The sequence below is a fragment of the Bubalus bubalis genome, chromosome 7 (assembly GCF_019923935.1).
Source record: "Bubalus bubalis isolate 160015118507 breed Murrah chromosome 7, NDDB_SH_1, whole genome shotgun sequence".
In the NCBI taxonomy this organism is placed as follows: Eukaryota; Metazoa; Chordata; class Mammalia; order Artiodactyla; family Bovidae; genus Bubalus; species Bubalus bubalis.
The window spans coordinates 56,461,172-56,483,061 of record NC_059163.1 but is presented as its reverse complement, the minus strand read 5'-3'; the positions used below and the strand labels follow the sequence as shown (position 1 = coordinate 56,483,061).

At 36.2% G+C, this 21,890-nt stretch overlaps 1 protein-coding gene across 2 annotated transcripts in view; it reads left to right on the top strand.

Moving 5' to 3' along the window:
* SLC30A9 (solute carrier family 30 member 9) overlaps window positions 1-21,890 on the top strand; it is an 86,026-nt gene that overhangs the window by 18,611 nt on the left and 45,525 nt on the right. For both annotated transcript variants that reach the window (XM_006073841.4, XM_044945927.2), the window contains 6 exons: window positions 6,223-6,285; window positions 8,718-8,817; window positions 10,899-10,991; window positions 11,725-11,807; window positions 16,970-17,028; window positions 20,865-20,932. In XM_006073841.4, the coding sequence (XP_006073903.1) occupies window positions 6,223-6,285; window positions 8,718-8,817; window positions 10,899-10,991; window positions 11,725-11,807; window positions 16,970-17,028; window positions 20,865-20,932 (466 nt within the window). The remainder of the gene's footprint in view (window positions 1-6,222; window positions 6,286-8,717; window positions 8,818-10,898; window positions 10,992-11,724; window positions 11,808-16,969; window positions 17,029-20,864; window positions 20,933-21,890) is intronic.

The window sequence follows — 21,890 nt, the reverse complement described above, 5'->3', positions numbered from 1 at the left end:
TTATTAAGATGTAAAAAAAGTATTCCTACATGTGTTTGAGCTTTGTACTAGCATTTCTTGTTTGTGAATCTTAACACTATATATTTAGTAATATCTAGACAGTTTGTGGTAAGAAGAATATCCAAAAATATCAGTATTAGAGCACCTCATTTTATGTGATTTGTTTGAATGTGTTTGATCATTGTAGAAAGAACGGCTGTCTGTGAAATTTTAAATAGTAGATTTCAGTTGTTCATACACTAGATGAGTGTTGAAAGCTTAATATTCCACTACCCCATCCCTTCACTTTTATCTGCCCAGGGCTCTATTCCCCAAAACAAAATTTTAAGTAATTGATAAACATAGATTCTGTAGATAAAGATGCTTTAGAATTTGTTTGCTGTATAACCAGACAGAAATAAAATATCAGTCATTTAACTGATGAGTGTCAAATATTGGAAGCCATAGTTACTAATTAAATAGAAGTGTTATGGCCTCTTTTTTGTTTGTTTTTAACCAGTGTGTCATCATAACTTACTTAGAATCTGATGAACAGTAAAAATAAAGCCTTTTTGGATTTTCTGTATATGTTCTAGTTATGAAAACATAATATACCATGTAAGTCATTTCCCCAGTGGCTTTCCCTGAAAAATAATTGAGAAATATACTAAATATTACAGGTAAGATTTTTTTTGCTTATATTTAGAATAGAGTTTTGTTTTTGATAAATAAATAGGCACAATAGAATAAGTGCCTATTCTGTTGATATTTAATTTATACTAAGAGCGTTAAAAGAAGGTAAATCAATGGATTGGCAGAAATTTGGATCAGATAGCAATAGCATTGTTGAAAGAATACTCTGAGGTAACCATTCAACTTCTCCCTTACTGGTGTGATAGACTGAATATACAAAGAGAAAACTGAAGAAGGAAGTGGACTGACTCAAAAAAAGATATGTCCAAGAATTGAAACAGAAGATACTGGCCTCTGGGTTTGTAAGCAGGCACTGGCAGCCAGAAGTTTGGCTCATTTGGGATAATGGATCTGTAAGTGCTACATGCATAGCCAAACTCAGACTGTGAATTTACCCATCCATCCTCCTATAGGAGGCTGAAGCTAGCCTCTTCTATTTGTCATCTGGGGCTCTGTTATAGGAGGCTGTAGGGTAGGTGGAGGCAGCAGAAAGAACAGGAACTTAAACCTTTTTGCTGGCTGGCATACTAAACTGGAGCATAGTTATTTCACACTGGCAGTGTGAGATCTGGTTCAGGACAGAAGGGTCGGATTGAGTTTTGGACAATAGATCATGAAGAGGAGAGTGAAACAATATATCCTATTCAGAATAAGACTGCAAATTCCAAAATTTAGAAGTACAGGAAGGATCATATTGTAATATATAAATTAATCAAATCAATGTATTATATACACCTTAACTTTATGTCAATTATATCTCAGTAAAAAATGCACAAAGAAGTCTAGCACAAGAAAGCCAACAAAATCAACAATCAAATATGAATTAACTCCAGATAATTTTAAAATAACAGTGCAGATTGCTTCAAATAAGTTTAATATCCTCAAAAGAATAAATGAAGTACTCATATTTTGAAATACAAACTGACAGAAATAAAAGCATAAGAAGTAGATCTGGACGAGCCAATGAGAATGCCTAGAAATGAAAGTGTGGTCATTAAAATAAGAATATAGTATATTGAATAGCTATAGTCAAGTAGAGAATTAGTAAATTGAAATTCATTCTGAACGTGCATAAGAAAGTAAAAAGATTTTCCAAAAAAATGAAAAAGCTTTTGAAAGGCATGAAGCTTTAGCCTATATTCAACAGGCATTTCAGAGAGAGGATGGAGAAATTATATATAAAGAGATAATGGATGAGAATTTTTCAGAATTTGAGAAAATCAATCTTCAGATCAAAAGTACACTTTAGTACTAAACAGGATAAATGAAAAGAAATCCATAGATTTCAAAGCGGAAAAAGAAACAACCTAACTTAGCTTCCAAAAAGTCAGGCTGTTGTTAGTACAATTGTTATTACTCTTTTGAAGTAGACTTTTTATCTGCAACAATATGCAGAAAATAAAGGAGGAATGATTTGAAGTACTGTCCATGAAATGGTCAGAGGAAAAATAAGTGTTCCCTAGAATTTTACATGGTCTAAATAATCACTGGGGCTTTAGAAGGATTATATCATCTAATAAGTACAATCTTATGGGCTCTTGGGCTTCCCAGGTAGCACTAGTGGTAAAGAATCCACCTGCCAATGCAGGAGATGAAGGTTCAGTCCCTGGGTTGGAAAGATGCGCTGGGGAAGGAAATGGCTACCCACTCCAGTATTCTTGCCTGGAGAATTCCACAGAACAGAATCCTGGCAGACTACAGTTCATGCAGTCATGAAGAGTTGGACGCAACTGAGCACACCAATAATCATTCCAAGGGAAAGGCAAAATAACATTTCACATGTAAAGATGACTTATCATTTACTACTAAACTACCCATATTAAAAAAAACCACAACTATTCAAATACGTGTTTCTTACAGATTGCAGAGTGAACTCAGGCAAAGAAGGGTTGGGACAATGAAGAGCAAGAAATAGTTTAAATGTGTTAGTAAAGTTATTGATAGTAAAAGTAAACTTTATATTAAATGCTGAAATTTTAGAGTAGTAAGATAAAAGAAATTTCAGTGGTTACAGATATTTTTCTTGTTCAGAGGAAGGTAGAGATGGTGAATAACCTTATAGATGATTAGAGAGATTGATAGGAAAGCATGTGTGTTAAGTTTCTAAATGGAATCATGAAAACAGTAGAACTTTAATCTTGTAAATTCAAAAACCAGCATGGAGGTGTGGTGAGAGGAGAATATAGAAAATTTTATCAATCTAACAGATGGCCAGAAAGGCAAAAATAAAAGCAAGAAAAAAAAAGGATGGTAAACCAAAGACAGACAGTAAGGTGGCAGAAGTCTGGTGTTGCCTATCATTTATATAGATGCATATTCTAAATATGTAGAAACGATTATTTTCCCTATTTCATTACTTCTACCTCTATAAAAATAAAATCATTATTTTATTTTTGATAAATAATGATTCCTTGATTCCATTCTCTTTTCTAGCTCTTACTGAAAGTCCAGATACTGCTTTCACTGTCTCATCTCCCTTTCTCACCTCTACCTGTTGCTTCCATCACTACTCTTTCTGCTGAAACTGCTGTTGTCAAAAGGTTACCAGTGATCTCCACATTGCTGATCCAGTTTTCACTTCTGTCCTCGTTTCCTGAAAACATACAAGTATCAACTTATAAACCAAATATTATTTTAAATATAGAGGCAGTGTAGGAAAGTGGTTAAAAGAATAGACTAATAAAATGACTTGGGTTTTAATCCTGGCTGTGCTTCCATATTTAAAATACTAGCTATGTGACTTTGAGGCAAGTTCCAAATAAGGTGAATAAGATGAAGATAATAATAGTACTTACCTCAGAGCAGCCTTGTGAGGATTAAGCAAAATAATGCATGTCAAGGACATAGTACTGTGTATGGCACATGGTAAGTAGTTAGTAAATGTAAGCTATTAATAGGCTCAAAAATGTTATCTTATTATTGAATGAGGGTATAAATATAATAAGGGAAGATATTTTAAGGATGAGGTTATTACAAACTACTTGATACATGTATAAGAATATATGTAATCAACACCTATAATTTACCACCTAACCTTGTAATTTACCACCTAACCTGACCTTGCATTCTTGATGACATTCTTGTTATCCTTAATACTTCTTTTCATAGTTCCTTTCACCCTTTGTATCCATGTGACTGTCCTGAATTTTGTGTTTCTGTCTCTTGAGTAAGAAAAAAGGAATAGATTTAGACACATTTAGACAATTAAGATATGTCCTTAATTGTTTAGCTTACTTTATTGGGATAGTTTGTTGTATGCTTCTGCGGTTTATTTTTTCATTAAAATTTTTTGCCATGATTTATCTTAACTGTATATGTGTCTGGTTCGTTAATTTTCATTGAGATAATTACAGCATATACTTTTGGGGGCTCTTGTGTGAATTAAATGAGTTGATGCACATTAAGTGCTTAAATAATGCTTGCAGTTACCTTAATGGTAAAGGTGCAAAGAAAGATAGCCATTATTATGTTTTTTCTTCTTTATTGATGTACAAAATGCTGCTGAATGAATATAACATGGTTTCCTTATCTGTTCTCATGCCTGTGGACGTTTGGGTTGTCAGCAGAACACAGTACTGCTTTGAATGCTCGTCTTTTTATACCCTTGTACAAGTTTCTGTGTGCCGAGTATGTTGACCTAGAAATAGAATTGCTAAGTTGTAGGTTATGCTTGTGTTCAGCTACATTCAAAGTGAAAGTGAAGTCGCTCAGTTGTGTCCGACTCTTTGCGACCCCATGGACACCAGGCTCCTCCATCCATGGGATTTTTTAGGCAAGAGTACTGGAGTGTACTGGAGTGGGTTGCCATTTCCTTCTCCAGGGAACTTCCGACCCAGGGATCGAACCCAGGTCTCCCACATTGTAGCAGACGCTTTACCGTCTGAGCCACTTCAGATAATGCCGGTTTGGTTATCCCTGTTTGTCTTTCAGCCAGTAGTGTATGACTTACCATTGCTCCATACCCTTGCCAACGTTAGGGTTATCATAGGTCTCATATTTCGTAATCCAGTGGTTGTTAAATGGCATCTTGTGATTTCATTTGGATTCTGTTAATAACGAGGCTATCATCTCTTCATATGTTTAATAGTTATTTGTATTTCCTGTGCAAGTTTGTTTTTGTATTCTGCCCCTTTCTGTCTTTCTCTTAACACATTTGGAGGAATTCTTAAGTATTCTTCATACTTATCCTTTGTTGATTGTATTTGTTGGAAATACAGTCGCCCGGTTTGCAGCTTGCTTTTCTCTATATATTGTTGTCTGTTAATCATGCATGCATGCTAAGTTGCCTCAGTCGTATCCTATTCTTTGCGACCCGATGGACTGTAGCTGGCCAGGCTCTTCTGTCCATGGGATTTCCCAGGCAAGAATACTGGAGTGGGTTGCCATTTCCTCCTCCAGGGGATCTTCCCAACCTAGAAATTGAACCTTCACCCCTTGGGTCTCCAGCACTGGCAGGTGGATTTTTTACCACTAGTGCCACCTAATCATAAAAATACTTTAGTCTTTAATCATTAATTTTCCTGGAATTGATTGGTTATGGTATGAGGTAGATTACAGTTTCATTTTATTAAATGTTTTTTGAAGTGGGGGAGGGTTGTACTCTTGTTCCAATAACCATTTAATAGGCATCCTTTCTTCATTGAAGAGCATCTAGAGAACAGTTTGGGGGTGGAAAAATCAACAGCATGTGCCCTTGTTTTGTTCCTTGTTTTAAAGGGATGCGTCTAAATTTTTACCATTGAATATGGTGTTTGTTACAGGTTTGCTTTACCCTCCAAGGAAATTCCTTTTGTGCTAATTTTTCTTAAAAAGGTTTGAAACTTGCATGGGTGCTGTATTTTATTAAGTGCTTTTTGGTTAGCTCCTGAAATGATTCTACAGTTTTTTTCCTTCAATCTGTTAATGAGAGGAATTAATAGATTTTCTAATGTTTAACTGGGCTTCCCTGGGAGCTCAGTGGTAAAGAACCCTCCCTCCCAGTGCAGGAGATGCAGGTTCAATCCCTGGGTCAGAAAGACCCTCAGGCGAAGGAAATGGCAATCTGCTCCAGAATTCTTGCCTGGGAGATCCCCTGGACGGAGGAGCCTGGCGGGCTATAGTCCATGGAGTTGCAGAAGAGTCAGACGTGACTTAGCAACTAAACAACAATGTTTAACTACTCTTTCATTCCTAAAATAAATCCTCGGATTTATCTTGGTCTGTGATATATTATCTTTTTTATACATTGCCAGATTGGAAAATCCCATGGACAGAGGAGCCTGGTAGGCTGCAGTCCATGGGGTTGCTAAGAGTCTGATATGACTGAGTGACTTCACTTTCACTTTCCACTTTCATGCATTGGAGAAGGAAATGGCAACCCACTTCAGTGTTCTTGCCTGGAGAATCCCAGGGACAGGGAGCCTGGTGGGCTGCCGTCTATGGGGTCGCACAGAGTCGGACACGACTGAAGTGACTTAGCAACAGCAGCAGCAGATTGTTTTAGCAAATGTTAATTAAGTTTATAGGGTTTATATGAAAACAACTACTTAAAATAACTTTTAATCTTTACAGCAGAAAATATGGGTGCAGAACTGAAAGCTCCAATTATTAAGCAAGAACCTCTCCAAGTAAGAGGTAAATATATTTTATTCTATTTTTTATTATAAAGGTGTTTTGAATTAAATATATAAAATTAGTTTATATAGATATCTTTATGGTTATAAAGGTATATTCATTTTTACTTTTAAAAAAATATATTGACCATAAGGATTTATTCTATTTATAAACTAATTTTCTACTGAAATTTGCATTCTGGTCATAAATTTTATGGTAATTGTTATTTCAAAAGCCCAAGAAAGGAGTAAAGGCAAATAAAAATGGTTTTATCATTTTTAGAAAAGTAATGTGATTAATAAGGAACTAGAGGCCAATACCTGTGGCATGTTGAAATCGAGATAGTTTGGACATTCTTGATTTCCATTTCTAGGAGTGATTAAGTAATGAAGGAATTCTTGTTTGCAGTTCTCTTTATAATTGGGCTATGGCTCCCATGTCCAAAGTAGCATATTTCATGGCGGTACTAATTCTGTGAGTAGGATCACCATGGCTTTGGCGTCAGACAAAAGTAAATTCAGTTTGTAGCTTTAGCATGTACCAGCTTTATGGCTTTGGGCAGTTTACTTGATTTTTCTGAGTCATAGTTTTCTCCTCTATGGTGGTGCTGAGAATGGGACTTCTTTTTTATAGGATAACTTTGGAGATGATACATACTGTACGGTCACAATTAAGAATACTTAATGTTGTGTTACCATCAATAATCTGGGCCGGGACAGGCCAACAGGGATTTCTAGATACTTTGAAGAAATTATTAAAAAGTAATTAAAAAAAAAAAATCTTTTTGAAGAGAGATGTATTTCTCCTCTCTGAGAAGCTTATTTGAATTTAATATTTTAGGATTATTACAATAAGGTAGTTCAGAGACTTAAACTTATGCAAAAAGAAACCTGAACTTCCTTATATACTTTTTTCAAATAAAGTTTTGATTTTTTAATTGAACTTTATTTTTGAAATGTTCTTATTAACTATGATTTGTGAATTTTGACTTTCATAGTTTTTGTTTTAAGAGTCTTTTTACCTTCTTCAGTGGTGGATAATTTAGTCTTAATTTATTCTTTCAATTTGCAAGTACAACAGAAGACTTAGTAGTTACTAGATATGAGAATAGAATATGAAGTAACTTGGTGACAATTTGAAACAGAACACATGAGTTTCTGCTGTTTTTCTCCTGCTTTTCCAAGATATGCTTATGCTATTTATCTATATCATGTGACTAAAAGTCTAACTTTATAAAAATGAACAGACCAATGTTGGCTGTAATTTTTAATCCACAGGGTGTAACTGATGCCAAATTGGTCTTTTGTTATTGATGTCTGTCATTTTTTATGAACAGTTTGATACTTGATAATAGGGGAATATTTTAATAGAAGGCAGTGTTTTACCTATAATCTATAATTAACTTCCTATAATTTTTAACTAATAAAAATGTTCCATATATTTATTTCACCTTTGTTACTTTATGTGAAATCGTTCAGTGAATTTCAGAGTTTTTTGACTGCAACCCACATAGGAAGTACTAATTGATTTAGTATATATATAGATTATTATATGTAACTGAAACAAAAGTTTTCACAAAAACTGCTGATTCTTCATTATATGCAATACTCCTTGATTACTTTCGTTTTTTTTTTTTTTTTTTTAATGCTGGTTTCACTGGTGATTATAAAACACTGAACCAAGCATGTAATTTTTTAATTGAAACTTCAGTTTATTTTCACTTAGATTTTCCAAGCAATTTAAATTGTACTAGTACGATTTAACAGACCAGTGATACCTTTGCAAGGTGTCCTTTAGACAAAGGGTTGATTTTTTGGCATCAGTTGGGAAGATCCCCTGACCCACTCTAGTATTCTTGTCTGAAGAATCCCATGGACAGAGGAATCTGGTGGGTCACAAAGGGTCGGACATGACTGAAGAGACTTGGCATGCAAGCATGCACTGATGAACTATGGAGTTAAAAGCTGGGTGGTTGCAAGTTTAATTCTGTCCTATTGTGTACTTGTGGAGAAGGCAATGGCACCCCACTCCAGTACTCTTGCATGGAAAATCCCATAGACGGAGGAGCCTGGTAGGCTGCAGTCCATGGGGTCGCGAAGAGTCAGGCATGACTGGGCGACTTCCCTTTCACTTTTCACTTTCATGCACTGGAGAAGGAAATGGCAACCCACTCCAGTGTCCTTGCCTGGAGAATCCCAGGGACGGGGGAGTCTGGTGGGCTGCCGTCTATGGGGTCGCACAGAGTTGGACACGACTGAAACGACTTAGCAGCAGCAGCAGCATTCTGTACTTGAAGTAGACTTTATTTTCCCCAGATGCCATCCAGTGCATCAGGAAAAACCTGTTTTCTATGGAACTCACTAGTGACCCCACTTAAAAATTAGTATATGTTTATCTTCAAATATGACTTCCAGTGTGCATATTTAGTATGTTTTCCTTTTTTTTGCTTTTAGTCAAAGCAGTTCTTAAAAAGAGGGAATATGGACCAAAGTATACTCAGAATAATTTCATCACTGGAGTCAGAGCGATGAATGAGTTCTGCCTCAAATCCAGGTATGGTAATTTTTTTTAAAATGTAGTAGTTTGTTCTATCTAATCTAAATAACCAGTTACTTCCTAGAATTTGTTACCAGCTACCATCCATGTGGAAACTTTACTGTGGTTCCTTCCTAAATTGAAGAAATCTTTTTATTCAGTTAAAAAATTTTTTTTAATGTTAAAATTGTTAGCTTATTAAACTGAAGACTGCTCCAGCTTGAGCAATTCCAGTCTTTCTTGGCTCCTTTAACTCAAAAAAGCAGGTTCTTCAAAAATCTATGTGTTACATAAGAACCTTAGGAGTTCTATTGTTAACATGTAGCAGAATTATCAATAAGAGTGTTTGTATATTAATATAGCTTTAAAATTTGGGGGTTTTTTGGTAGAGCAATTTTATTATGTTTATGTTCACATTCCAGCTGTGGTTTGTGTTGAGTGTAAATTATTTTACTTCTTTCTGGTATCTTATTATTTTCTTCTAACTGAAGAGATTTATTGAGGTATATTTTTTACAAATTTAAATGTTTTCCCCTCTTTTGTCTAGGAAAGCTATATATTTAAGTGGAAGATTTCTTGGCAATTTAGACATCAGATGATCTAGGCTGTCCCTCCACCACCCCCACCATGGTACATCTTCTAGAGTATAAAGTGAAAGTCCCTTAATCGCGTCTGACTCTTTGCGATCCCATGGACTGGAATTCTCCAGGCCAGAATACTGGAGTGGGTAGCATATGGTATAATATCAGTAAATAAGGATTCCTATAATCAGTTTTATAACTTCTATAAATATTGAAAAAACAACCAATTATAATAATGATATAAAACTATATTTTGTTTCCCATACAAAAACTTTGTGAGTAAAGTAGGTTAGGTATAGCTATCTCCATATTATAGGCCAGGAAATATAATAAAGATGTTAGCAATGACCTGGTTCATTTAGTGAGTCAGTGACAGAGTGGGAACCAGAATACATATCTTTTGCTGCCTGATCTAGACCTTTACTTTTTTATTTTTTGGCTGCAGTACACGGCTTACATTTTAGTTCCCTGGCTAGGGATTGATCCTAGGCCACAGCAAGAATAGGGAATTCCTTAGATTTTTGTTTATAGGTCTTTTATTGCTATTACAAAATTTCCTTAGGAAGACCAATGATCAGATTTAGAATGACTGTTTAGCAGAGTGACTTGATGCATGTATCAACCTTTCAGAATTTAAGAGAAAGGAAAATAATTAAATAGCATGAAATTGACATATACTCTTTATAAATTGATACCTATGAATGATATTACCACTTAGTATTAGTCTGGACATGAGTTTGAGCAAACTCAGGGAGATAGTGAAGGACAGGGAAGCCTGGCATGCTGCAGTTCATGGGCTTGCAAAGAGTCGGATACGACTTAGCGACTGAACAATGACAGTTAATCTGGATGTAAACAAATGACTGTAAATATTAAGTTTACATTCTCAAATAGAGGAGTAATACTCTAATCTGTGTTCTTTCTACTTTTTTTTTATTCATACTTCAGATATTGCAGTGGTATATCCATAGCAGATAAAGGACAAGCACTGTTTAAGGATTTGACTCACTACCTATTATATTATGGTATCTATATTGAGTCAAGAATAATTCTTAGTTTTTCAACTCTTTCTAAACCACTTTTATGTACAAAATATCATCTTTAAACTGATTTTTACAGGCTATCCACCTTTAGCTCTTAAAATGAGGCTTGCTGCTGCTGCTAAGTTGCTTTAGTCGTGTCCGACTCTGTGCGACCCCAGAGACGGCAGCCCACGAGGCTCCCCCGTCCCTGGGATTCTCCAGGCAAGAACACTGGAGTGGGTTGCCATTTCCTTCTCCAGTGCATGAAATTGAAAAGTGAAAGTGAAGTCGCTGAGTCTTGTCCGACTCTTAGCGACCCCATGGACTGCGGCCCACCAGGCTCCTCGGTCCATGGGATTTTCCAGGCAAGAGTACTGGAGTGGGGTGCCATTGCCTTCTCCAAAAATGAGGCTTAGTTAGTGGTTTTTATCTGCCCTTTATAATCCTGAACTATATGAACCTTCTCTGAATAAATTCAACATATTTCTTTCTTCAGTGATCTGGAACAGCTTCGAAAAATCAGACGACGAAGTCCTCATGAAGATACTGAGTCCTTTACTGTATACTTGAGATCAGATGTGGAGGCAAAGTAAGAACATGGTTCTTTTAGGATAAAATACAAGCTGAATTTGGGATTAATAAAAATCCATTATAGATAGACTCAGAATTTTTAAAATGATATATTTTAAAAGCAGAATATATACATATTTTTAAAAAAGTATTTAAAAATACTTTTTTAAATAAAATACTTTAAAAAAATACTTAAAAAAAAGTATTTAAATAAAAGTATTTACTTTTATTTATTTATTTGGCTGCACCAGGTCTTAATTGTGACACGAAGGATCTTTGATCTTCTTTGTGGCATGCAGGATCTTTAGTTGTAGCATGCAGAATCTTTAGTTGCAACATGCAAACTCTTTAGTTGTGGCATATGAGCTCTTTGTTGCAGCACGAGGGATCTAGTTCCCCAGTGAGGGATCAAACCCAGGCCGCCTGCATTGGGAGCACACGGAGTCTTAGCCACTGGACCACCAGGAAAATCCAAAAGCAGAATATTTTTGCATTTGCAGATTTGTTTGAGAGTTACTAGTATATATTAATTAGCAAAAAAAATTAGATTTTTTTTTTAGAAAATTTGCTGTTGAATTTATTCTTATTGTGTAGATTTAATTTAGAAAAGTTTCTTAAGTGCTTTATATTTTTCCTAAAGGACCTATGATTTGTTAAATTTTCATATAGTTTTAGTTGTCTAGATTTAAATATGATTTTCATGAAGTCATTAAAATTATATTACTGAATGGTGGCCATGTGTATGTACATAGATCTTTGGAAGTTTGGGGAAGCCCTGAAGCTCTTGCCAGAGAGAAAAAACTTCGTAAGGAAGCAGAAATAGAATATAGAGAAAGTAAGTATATTCAGTTTAAAGCCGAGTTAACTGAAAAGCAACTTGTAAATGAGACCTGTGTCTATAATAACTGTGTCCTCCCTAGTGGTTGCCTACCTCTTGTGTTTGGCTTTGTTGGTTCTAGCAAATGCCAGTTTTCATTTTGGGGTTTAATTATTTTATAACAACAATATCTGTTTGTTTTTCTCTCTATAGCTTTTTAAAGATCATGAGAGCAAGCAAAGCTAATTTGTCATTTCTATAAGACATATGAATATTAAAACTCAGGGTCCGATTTGAAGATTGTACCTGTTTTAAAAGTGAATCCTAGTTTCTAAGGGGTTTTGGCCTCTCAGAAGAAGCAAACAGCTGTTTAGTATCTTTATATTCACAGATAAGCTAAACAGACCTGCATTTAAATCTACAGGAATGAAATGTTTACTTTCTTTTTTTTAATTTACTTTTTCCAGAGGTAACATTGGTTTAAATAACATTTATGTTCTATTTCTGTTTATCCTACAACTTGATCACCACCAAAAATTTAGTTTCCAGCTGATACCACACAGTTGATCCATTTTACCCATTTTTCCCTCAACCCTGCCCCTTCCCCTCCAGTAACCACTACCCTGCCCCAGATTGGTAATCAGCATTTATAGTAGGAGCCTCTTTTCCTCTTAATAGGAAATAAAATTTAGAGACCTCTGGGCATTCAGTTAAGTTCAGTTCAATCGCTCAGTCGTGTCTGACTATTTGAGACCCCATGAACTGCAGCACACCAGGCCTCCCTGTCCATCACCAACTCCCGGAGTTCACTCAGACTCACATCCATAGAGTCAGTGATGCCATCCAGCCATCTCATCCTCTGTCGTCCCCTTCTCCTCCTGCCCCCAACCCCTCCCAGCATCAGAATCTTTTCCAATGAGTCAACTCTTTGCATGAGGTGGCCAAAGAACTGGAGTTTCAGCTCTAGCATCATTCCTTCCAAAGAAATCCCAGGGCTGATCTCCTTCAGAATGGACTGGTTGGATCTCCTTGCAGTTCAAGGGACTCTCAAGAGTCTTCTCCAACACCACAGTTCAAAAACATCAATTCTTTGGGGCTCAGCTTTCTTCACAGTCCAACTCTCACATCCATACATGACCACTGGAAAAACCATAGCCTTGACTAGACAGACCTTTGTTGGCAAAGTAATGTCTCTGCTTTTCAATATGCTATCTAGGTTGGCCATAACTTTTCTTTCAAGGAGTAAGTGTCTTTTAATTTCATGGCTGCAGTCACCATCTACAGTGATTTTGGAGCCCCCAAAAATAAAGTCTGACACTGTTTCCACTGTTCCCCATCTATTTCCCATGAAGTGATGGGGCCAGATGCTATGATCTTCGTTTTCTGAATGTTGAGTTTTAAGCCAACTTTTTCACTCTCTTCTTTCACCTTCATCAAGAGGCTTTTTAGTTCCTCTTCACTTTCTGCCATAAGGGTGGTGTCATCTGCATATCTGAGGTTATTGATATTCCTCCCGGCAATCTTGATTCCAGCTTGTGCTTCTTCCAGCCCAGCACTTCTCATGATGTACTCTGCATATAAGTTAAATAAGCAGGGTGACAATATACAGCCTTGATGTACTCCTTTTCCTATTTGGAACCAGTCTGTTGTTCCATGTCCAGTTCTAACTGTTGCTTCCTGACCTGCATATCGATTTGTCAAGAGGCAGGTCAGGTGGTCTGGTATTTCCATCTCTTTCAGAATTTTCCACAGTTTATTGTGATCCACACAGTCAAAGGCTTTGGCATAGTCAATAAAGCAGAAATAGATGTTTTTCTGGAACTCTCTTGCTTTTTCGATGATCCATCGGGTGTTGGCAATTTGGTCTCTGGTTCCTCTGCCTTTTCTAAAACCAGCTTGAACATTGGAAGTTCACGGTTCATGTATTGCTGAAGCTGGCTTGGAGAATTTTGAGCATTACTTTACTAGTGTGTGAGATGAGTGCAGTTGTGTGGTAGTTTGAGCATTCTTTGGCATTGCCTTTCTTTGAGATTGGAATAAAAACTGAACTTTTCCAGTCCTGTGGCCACTGCTGAGTTTTCCAAAATTGCTGGCATATTGAGTGCAGCACTTTCATACCATCATCTTTCAGGATTTGAAATAGCTGAACTGGAATTCCATCACTTCCACTAGCTTTGTTCGTAGTGATGCTTTCTAAGGCCCACTTGACTTCACATTCCAGGATGTCTGGCTCTAGGTGAGTGATCACACCATCGTGATTATCTTGGTCGTGAAGTTCTTTTTTTGTACAGTTCTTCTGTGTATTCTTGCCATCTCTTCTTAATATCTTCTGCTTCTGTTAGGTCCATACCATTTTTGTCCTTTATCGAGCCCATCTTTGCATGAAATGTTCCCTTGGTATCTCTCATTTTCTTGAAGAGATCTCTAGTCTTTCCCATTCTGTTGTTTTCCTCTGTTTCTTTGCATTGATCGCTGAGGAAGGCTTTCTTATTTCTTCTTGCTATTCTTTGGAACTCTGCGTTCAGATGCTTATATCTTTCCTTTTCTCCTTTGCTTTTCGCTTCTCTTCTTTCCACAGCTATTTGTAAGGCCTCCCCAGACAGCCATTTTGCTTTTTTGCATTTCTTTTCCATGGGGATGGTCTTGATCTCTGTCTCCTGTACAGTGTCACCAACCTCAGTCCATAGTTCATCAGGCACTCTATCTATCAGATCTAGGCCCTTAAGTCTATTTCTCACTGCCACTGTATAATCGTAAGGGATTTGATTTAGGTCATACCTGAATGGTCTAGTGGTTTTCCCTACTTTCAATTTAAGTCTGAATTTGGCAATAAGGAGTTCATGATCTGAGCCACAGTCAGCTCCTGGTCTTGTTTTTGTTGACTGTATAGAGCTTCTCCATCTTTGGCTGCAAAGAATATAATCAATCTGATTTCCGTGTTGACCATCTGATGATGTCCATGTGTAGAGTCTTCTCTTGTGTTGTTGGAAGAGGGTGTTTGTTATGACCAGTGCATTTTCTTGGCAAAACTCTATTAGTCTTTGCCCTGCTTCATTCCATATTCCAAGGCCAAATTTGCCTGTTAACTCCAGGTGTTTCTTGACTTCCTACTTTTGCATTCCAGTCCCCTGTAATGAAAAGGACATCTTTTTTGGGTGTTAGTTCTAAAAGGTCTTGTAGGTCTTCATAGAACTGTTCAACTTCAGCTTCTTCAGTGTTACTGGTTGGGGCATAGACTTGGATTACTGTGATATTGAATGGTTTGCCTTGGAAACGAACAGAGATCATTCTGTCGTTTTTGAGATTGCATCCAAGTACTGCATTTTGAATTCTTTTGTTGACCATGATGGCTACTCCATTTCTTCTGTGGGCATTAGGGGTACTCAGTTTTTTTTAATAGGTTGATATATTTTTAAGGTATTTCAGTGGACAGAGTTAGGAAATACTTTTTGTTTCTTAAGAGAAAATATGTAGGTTATTTTGATAAACTTATTCCCTCCGTTTTTTCCTTTGTATCTCTTACTCTGAAAATCTTATTACTTAATTCATTAACATCATTAAGTACATTTTTTATTTGTTCTTTATGTATGTACACACACATATAGACAGAATACAGTGTTGTTTCAAACTATTAGTATCAGTATTCTTGCTAGTAAGGTGATTTAAGATTTCTATTTTTCTTTTTGTCTTTACTGTATATCTCACTGGGGATGTACAGTCAAATGCCTATGTTTTAAAGTCACTTGTAATTTCTCACTGTATGGATAAACCATCTACTAGATACAAAAATAGGTTCGTTTGTTTCGTTCTGCTTCTGATTTTAAGAAATTTGATTTATTTTTATTTCATAATTTTGTAAAACATTTATATGGTTCTAGAGTCACCTCAAATACTTTAAAGACAAAATACTTTAGAGAAGTTTAGCTTCCATCCCTGTCTTTTCCACCCTTTTCCCTCCCTCTAGCATAGGTAATTGTTTAAAAAATTAGTTTGAGTGTTATTTTTACTAAAATAGCATACATACTGGTAATTTAGACCCTCCTTTTCATAAATAAGGCATAGTCTATGTACTTTTATGTGTCCCAGAGAACATTCCATAGCAGGAAACAGAGAGGTTTCTTCATTTCTTTTATAACACTCCATTTTGGGGGGTGCACCAGAGTTTATTCAGTCCTTTTCACCTAGGTCATTTCCAGTCTTTTACTGTTAAAATAATGATGCTGTGAATAGCCTTTACATATATTAGAGGACATACTTAAAGTACAGAATTTGAGAAAGCACACTAATAAAATATTTTTTCCTTATTTTTAAACTTTGAGCTATAGATGGAGAATTGGTTCTTATATCAAGCTTAAATAACTCATTTTGCTGCACTGAAGCTGTACTTGTCAACAGTTCTCCTGTCCCTCTAGCCCCTGGTAGCTACTCTTTTTTTCTGTTTCTATGACTCTGACTCCTATAGATACCACATATAAATGGAGTCATGCAGTGTTTGTCTTTTTGACTAAGTTCGTCCGTGTGACAGGATTTCCGTTGTATGTATATACCACACGGTTCAGCATTTATTTGTCCATGGACGTTTTGGTTGCTTTCACTTCTTGCCCATTGTGAATGGTGCTGTGATAAGTTAGGGTGTGAAAATAACCTCTTTGAGACAGTGCTTTCATTTTTTTTTGGATATATACCCAGAAGTGGTATTACTAAATCATATGATAGTTTTTAATTTTTTGAGGAGCCTCTATATTATTTTCGATAGCAGTTGCAATATTTTATAATCCTACCAATATAGTCAAGATCTCCAATTTCTCTGCATTCCTTGCCTACACTTGTTATTTTCTCTTTCTCTTTGTTTTTGTTTTGTGGTAGTAGCCATTCTAATGGCTGTGAAGTGATACCTCATTGTGGTTTTGATTTGCATTTCTCTGATGATTAGTGATCTGAGCATCTTTTCATATGCTTGTTGGCCAGCTGTATATCATCTTTGGAGAAAAGTCTATCCATGTCCTTAACCCATTTTTTAATCAAGTTGCAAATTCAGATTTCTTACCATCACCTGATACTTTTGTTTGTATCTGGGAGAAGACCGTTTAACATAGTCTTAGAATAATTGTGTTAATCTAAAATGTGAAAGGATAAGAATATGTATGAGCTAAATGTATTGCGTAATTCTTTTTTTATAGGGCTATTTAGAAACCAAAAAATACTAAGGGAATATAGAGACTTTCTGGGAAATACCAAGGTAAGAATATTTTTCTTTTAATGTTATGTTGAGTATGTATTTCACATAAAATCCTAGAATCTGTCCATGATGAAAATCTAGCATGTCTGTGATCCTATTCCAAGGTAGATCTAATCTGCTAAAAAAAATACGTTATCTTTCCATCACCACATTTACTACCTTATCTACAAGTGTGCCAGAATAGTTTTATTTTCCTTCCTATCAGAAGGAAATTAATATTGGGACCAGTATAGAAAGCTTACTTTTACTGTCCACTTCTTATTTTCTCCTGAAGCCTTCATTGGACTTGCATTCCCACCACTCCACTGAAAGAGCGCTTGTCAAAGCAACCGACACTTCCACGATGCCGAGTAGTCATGTTCAGAGTCAGCCTTGCCTTTAAATTGAGCTGGAGGTGTCTCCTGTCAAGAAGTGAGCACCATACCTGGAGAAAGGGCTAGCTTTGCAAATTGTCTCTTTTCTTCTGACTTAAATTTGAGTCATTGCTTCCTTCTTGGAAAATTTAGAAATTAGCAATGATGACAACTATAGTCATACCTTATTTGATACGCTTTTCTTTCCCATTCATCGTATTCAAAGCCTCTTAACTTCCATTTCCCTTTTGAGCCCTGCATTTCTGGCACCCCAGTGCTGCACTGAAGACCTGGATTCTCTTTGGTGGTAGGGCCTTTATATGTTGTGTGAATCACTTCTATGCCTTGACAGACTCTGCCCCTGCCTCTTGCTATGGAGTAATTTAGGCTGGTGAGATCTGCCTCCTGGGAAGACTTACTGCTAGCTTTATATCTTTTTTGCATGGAGGATCATCAGCACCAGATTTTTGAATAGCAGCTGTTTGACTTCTGAAATCTGTGTCACTTAGAGCCCTTTTGAAGATTAATACTCATCAGCCTTGAAATGTTACAGATTTTGAATAAAATGTCTATTATACTTTTTTTTAAAATAGTAATAGAATAAGACTTTAGTAATGAATTTCCTACTGTTTCCATATTCCTCCTAGGAACACTCACTCTCTCACTAAAGATGGTTGGTTTCCTTCTCTAAAACATAACAGGATTATTCATGTTTCCTGGAATAAAAATATCTTCTTTACTTCTTTTTTTTTAGTCTTTTTATTTTTTATTTATTTTTTATTGGAGTATGATTGCTTCTCAATGTGTCAGCTCCTACTGTGCAACAGAGTGAATCAGCCATATGTATAAACATATCCCCTCCCTCTTAAACCTCCTTCTCACCCGCCTACTTTGGATCCTTTTTCTCTCTGATCCAGACACTTCCTTCTCTATTATATTCTTCTTCATTTTATGGGAACTCCAATAGTGAAATATATGAACTCACTATATTTTAGGTTTGGCACAAGCACTCTCTCAGTGTTCAGTGTTCTAATTGATATCTTATTTCTTATCCCTTTAATACATTTTCCCTTTAATATTTCTACTTCTTTGTGCCTTTCCTTCTAATCCTAATTCTCTGAACTTCTTGGGATAGTCTTTCAGCATACTGGAGTGGGTGGCCACTTGCTACTCCAGGGGATCTTCCCAACCTAGGGATCGAGCCCAAGTTTCTTGCATCTCCTGCATTGGCAAGTGAATTCATTACTACTTGCGCCACCTGGGATTGAAATGATAGTGTCACTTTGAAATTACTTGTAGCTCTTTGAGTATTTTATGCTGATTTTCCTCCTAGTCCTCTGAAATCTATCCGTCTACTATGGATCTGTTGCTTTATGAGATTTTGCTTCCCTTGCTGCTAGATTTCCTTGGACCTTGTTGCTGCTGCTACTGCTAAGTCACTTCAGTCATGTCCAACTCTGTGCGACTCCATAGACGGCAGCCCACCAGGGTCCTCCGTCCCTAGGATTCTCCAGGCAAGAACACTGGAGTGGGCTGCCATTTCCTTCTCCAATGCATGAAAATGAAAAGTGAAAGTGAAGTCACTCAGTCATGTCTGACTTTTCGCTATCCCATGGACTGTGTAGCCTACCAGCCTCCATCCATGGGATTTTCCAGGCAAGAGTACTGGAGTGGGTTGCCATTTCCTTCTCCAGAACCTTGTCGCTATTTCTGACCTAATTATTACCAACATATTTTCGCCTTTTCTACAGCTTTCTCTCTCTCTCTTTCTTTTGGCAGTGCCATGAGGCTTACATAATCTTACTTCTCCAAGACTCGAGCAGTGGAAGAGCCCAGTCCTGACCACTGAACTGCCAGGGAATTCTCTCTGCAACCTTCTTTCAGAGCAATTTGAGCTCAATGAATCTCTTTTTCCTTATTATAACATTCTGTTATGGTTTTAAAATCTCATTTTCCTTCCCTATCTGTCTTGTTTACTCCATAAGTTTTCAAAACTTTCTTCTAAAGACATCTTTTTCATCTTCTTCCTTGAGTAGCATGTTTTCATTTTCTACTATTCCTATAACAATTTGATTTTTTTCCCCTGTACTAAGGCAAACGATATGGTATATTCTCATTGTAGTAAAATGCACATACATGGTTTTTGTTTATCAGTAAATGGCATAACTCAGAAATGTGGAACCATGGTCAGACTTTATAAATGAATCACTTTAAAGCTTGCAGCTCCCTCTTTTGTTCTGTTGTCCACAGGAACTTAGTAGGTGCTTTTTAAACCCTAACCTGCAGACCTGACTGCAAAGCATTATCAGAGTGCAAAATAAAAAGAAAAGCATTTTGTTCCCCTAATGCCACATCGGCCTTGTTTTTATCCTTTCTTCACACAAAACTTATTTCTGTCAGAATCTTTGAATGTGCTGTATACTCTGCCTAAAACATTCTTCCAGATTTTTCATGGTTGCTTCCTTCTCATCACTGAACTCCTTTCCCTTAGTATTCTGATCAAAAATAGCCCTCCGTGTCATACCCCCAACTCTGTTCTATCAGTCTCTGTCTTAGTTTCTTTATTTATCACTCAGATATGACGGATTCATTCTCCCGTTCCTATGCTAGACAGTGAGATCTATGAAGGCAGGGACTCTCTTTTGTTGACTCTTGTGCTCCAGCATCTAGAACTGTACCAGGTATGTAGTACTTGCACAATAAATATTTCTTGAATAAATTACATAAGGCAGAATATAGGACTTGCTTTAATAGAAAAGTAAAGTACAACCGTGAATGTGGAGCACTGTGAGTATTCTCTGGGGGATCAAGGAAGGCTTTACATAGAAGGGTAACCCTTGGCCAGATATGGAAGAAGATGAGTAAAGCTTAGAGAGATTACAGTGACATATGATAGCATTCCCGGGAGAGGAAAGAGCAGGAAAAGAAACACAGAAAGTATAAATTCAAAGAGTAGCCAAAGGATATTTAACTGAAGAAAAATATTCTCCTTGAATACGTTCTCTACTTGTTTGATTTCCTTTTGTTTTGCTCAGTTTTGGAATTAAACACAGTGTTATCATTTGAGGGCTTCAGTCTTTAGAGAATAGTGAGGAGTTAAATGAGGGGCAACAGACTTACTGGCTTTGGCTGTTCTTGTTTTAAAATTTAAGAAGTTGCTCAAGAAATGGAAAATTTTAGGTTATTTCAGTTATATTTTTATCACTTTATTTCTGTTTTTTAATGTAAACAACTCACAATTTTTCTTGGAGTAGACAGGAAATGAATTACAAGGAAATAAACAACATTTTGGACATGCACTTTCAATTTCCATTTTCCCACAATTTAAATAGGAAAGTCTAGAGAAAAAGAATTAAGTAAATCTAGTTGTGAAGAGGCATTGCTAGAGGAGATATTTTCTGGTGTGTCTGAGTCACATATAATGGTCATAATGCCTTTTGGAAAAATGTTTGAGATTTTTTTGTTTTTGTTTTGTTTTTATAGCCACGCTCTAGAACGGCATCAGTTTTTTTAAAGGGGCCAGGGAAAGTGGTGATGGTTGCCATTTGCATGTAAGTACTGAAAAATAAACCTTTAAAAATAAATTATATTGTTTTTAATGTATATATATGAATATAAATTTATTACTTGGTATCTAGATAAAGATAAAAGCGCTATCTGAAAATTTTTCTTCTATTTTCATTGGTGTTTATCGAAATCTTTTTTAAAAAGTTGAGTTGGCCAAAGTTACATTTAGAGTAAACCAACGTGCATTATGACTACTGAAGAGTATCTGCCCTCTTTATTTTTCTGCCTTTTAACCCGGTAGAACATAACTGATGCTTTTGCCTCTTTCTTTTCTCCTCTGTCTTCTTGGTCTCTATTATTTTGCCTACTTTTTAATCTATTGTACTGAGTAATCTATTTTAGGATGTTTATTTAAGAGCATTAATTCGTAGTTCATTAGTTTGTGCTTTTATTTCTCAAATACATATACTACACGTCAGGAATTTTGATGTGGTCTGGAAACATGAAGGTAAAATACGTAATTCTTATCTTCAAGGACTGGAGGGGCACTAGACTAAGAGTCATTTATAATAATACAACACAGATAGCGGCAATAGGGGTGGAGAGACATGGTTAGGCTCAAAAAGTATTCAGGAGGACTGACTAGTGACGGTGCCCAGGTTTCTGACTCGGACAGTTGGATAGATAGTGTACTATTGCTGAGAAAAAAGGAACACTGGAAGGAAGAGTCAGGGTGGGAGCAAAGAAAATAATGGGTTCCTTTTTGAGTTTGAGGTATTTATAGGGCACCCAAGTAGAGCTGGTCAACAGAAATAATTGTTTTTGTCAGTAAAGTGGGATTAGCAGCTAAAGCTTTTTATATTGGAGGAATGTGATGCAGGGTATGTAAACTGCTTAGCATAGTTTCTGTTATATAATATGGTTGTTATATAATATCATATATTAATATAATATTAATATATAATATATAATATAATATACTTAGTGTTTATATTATATGTA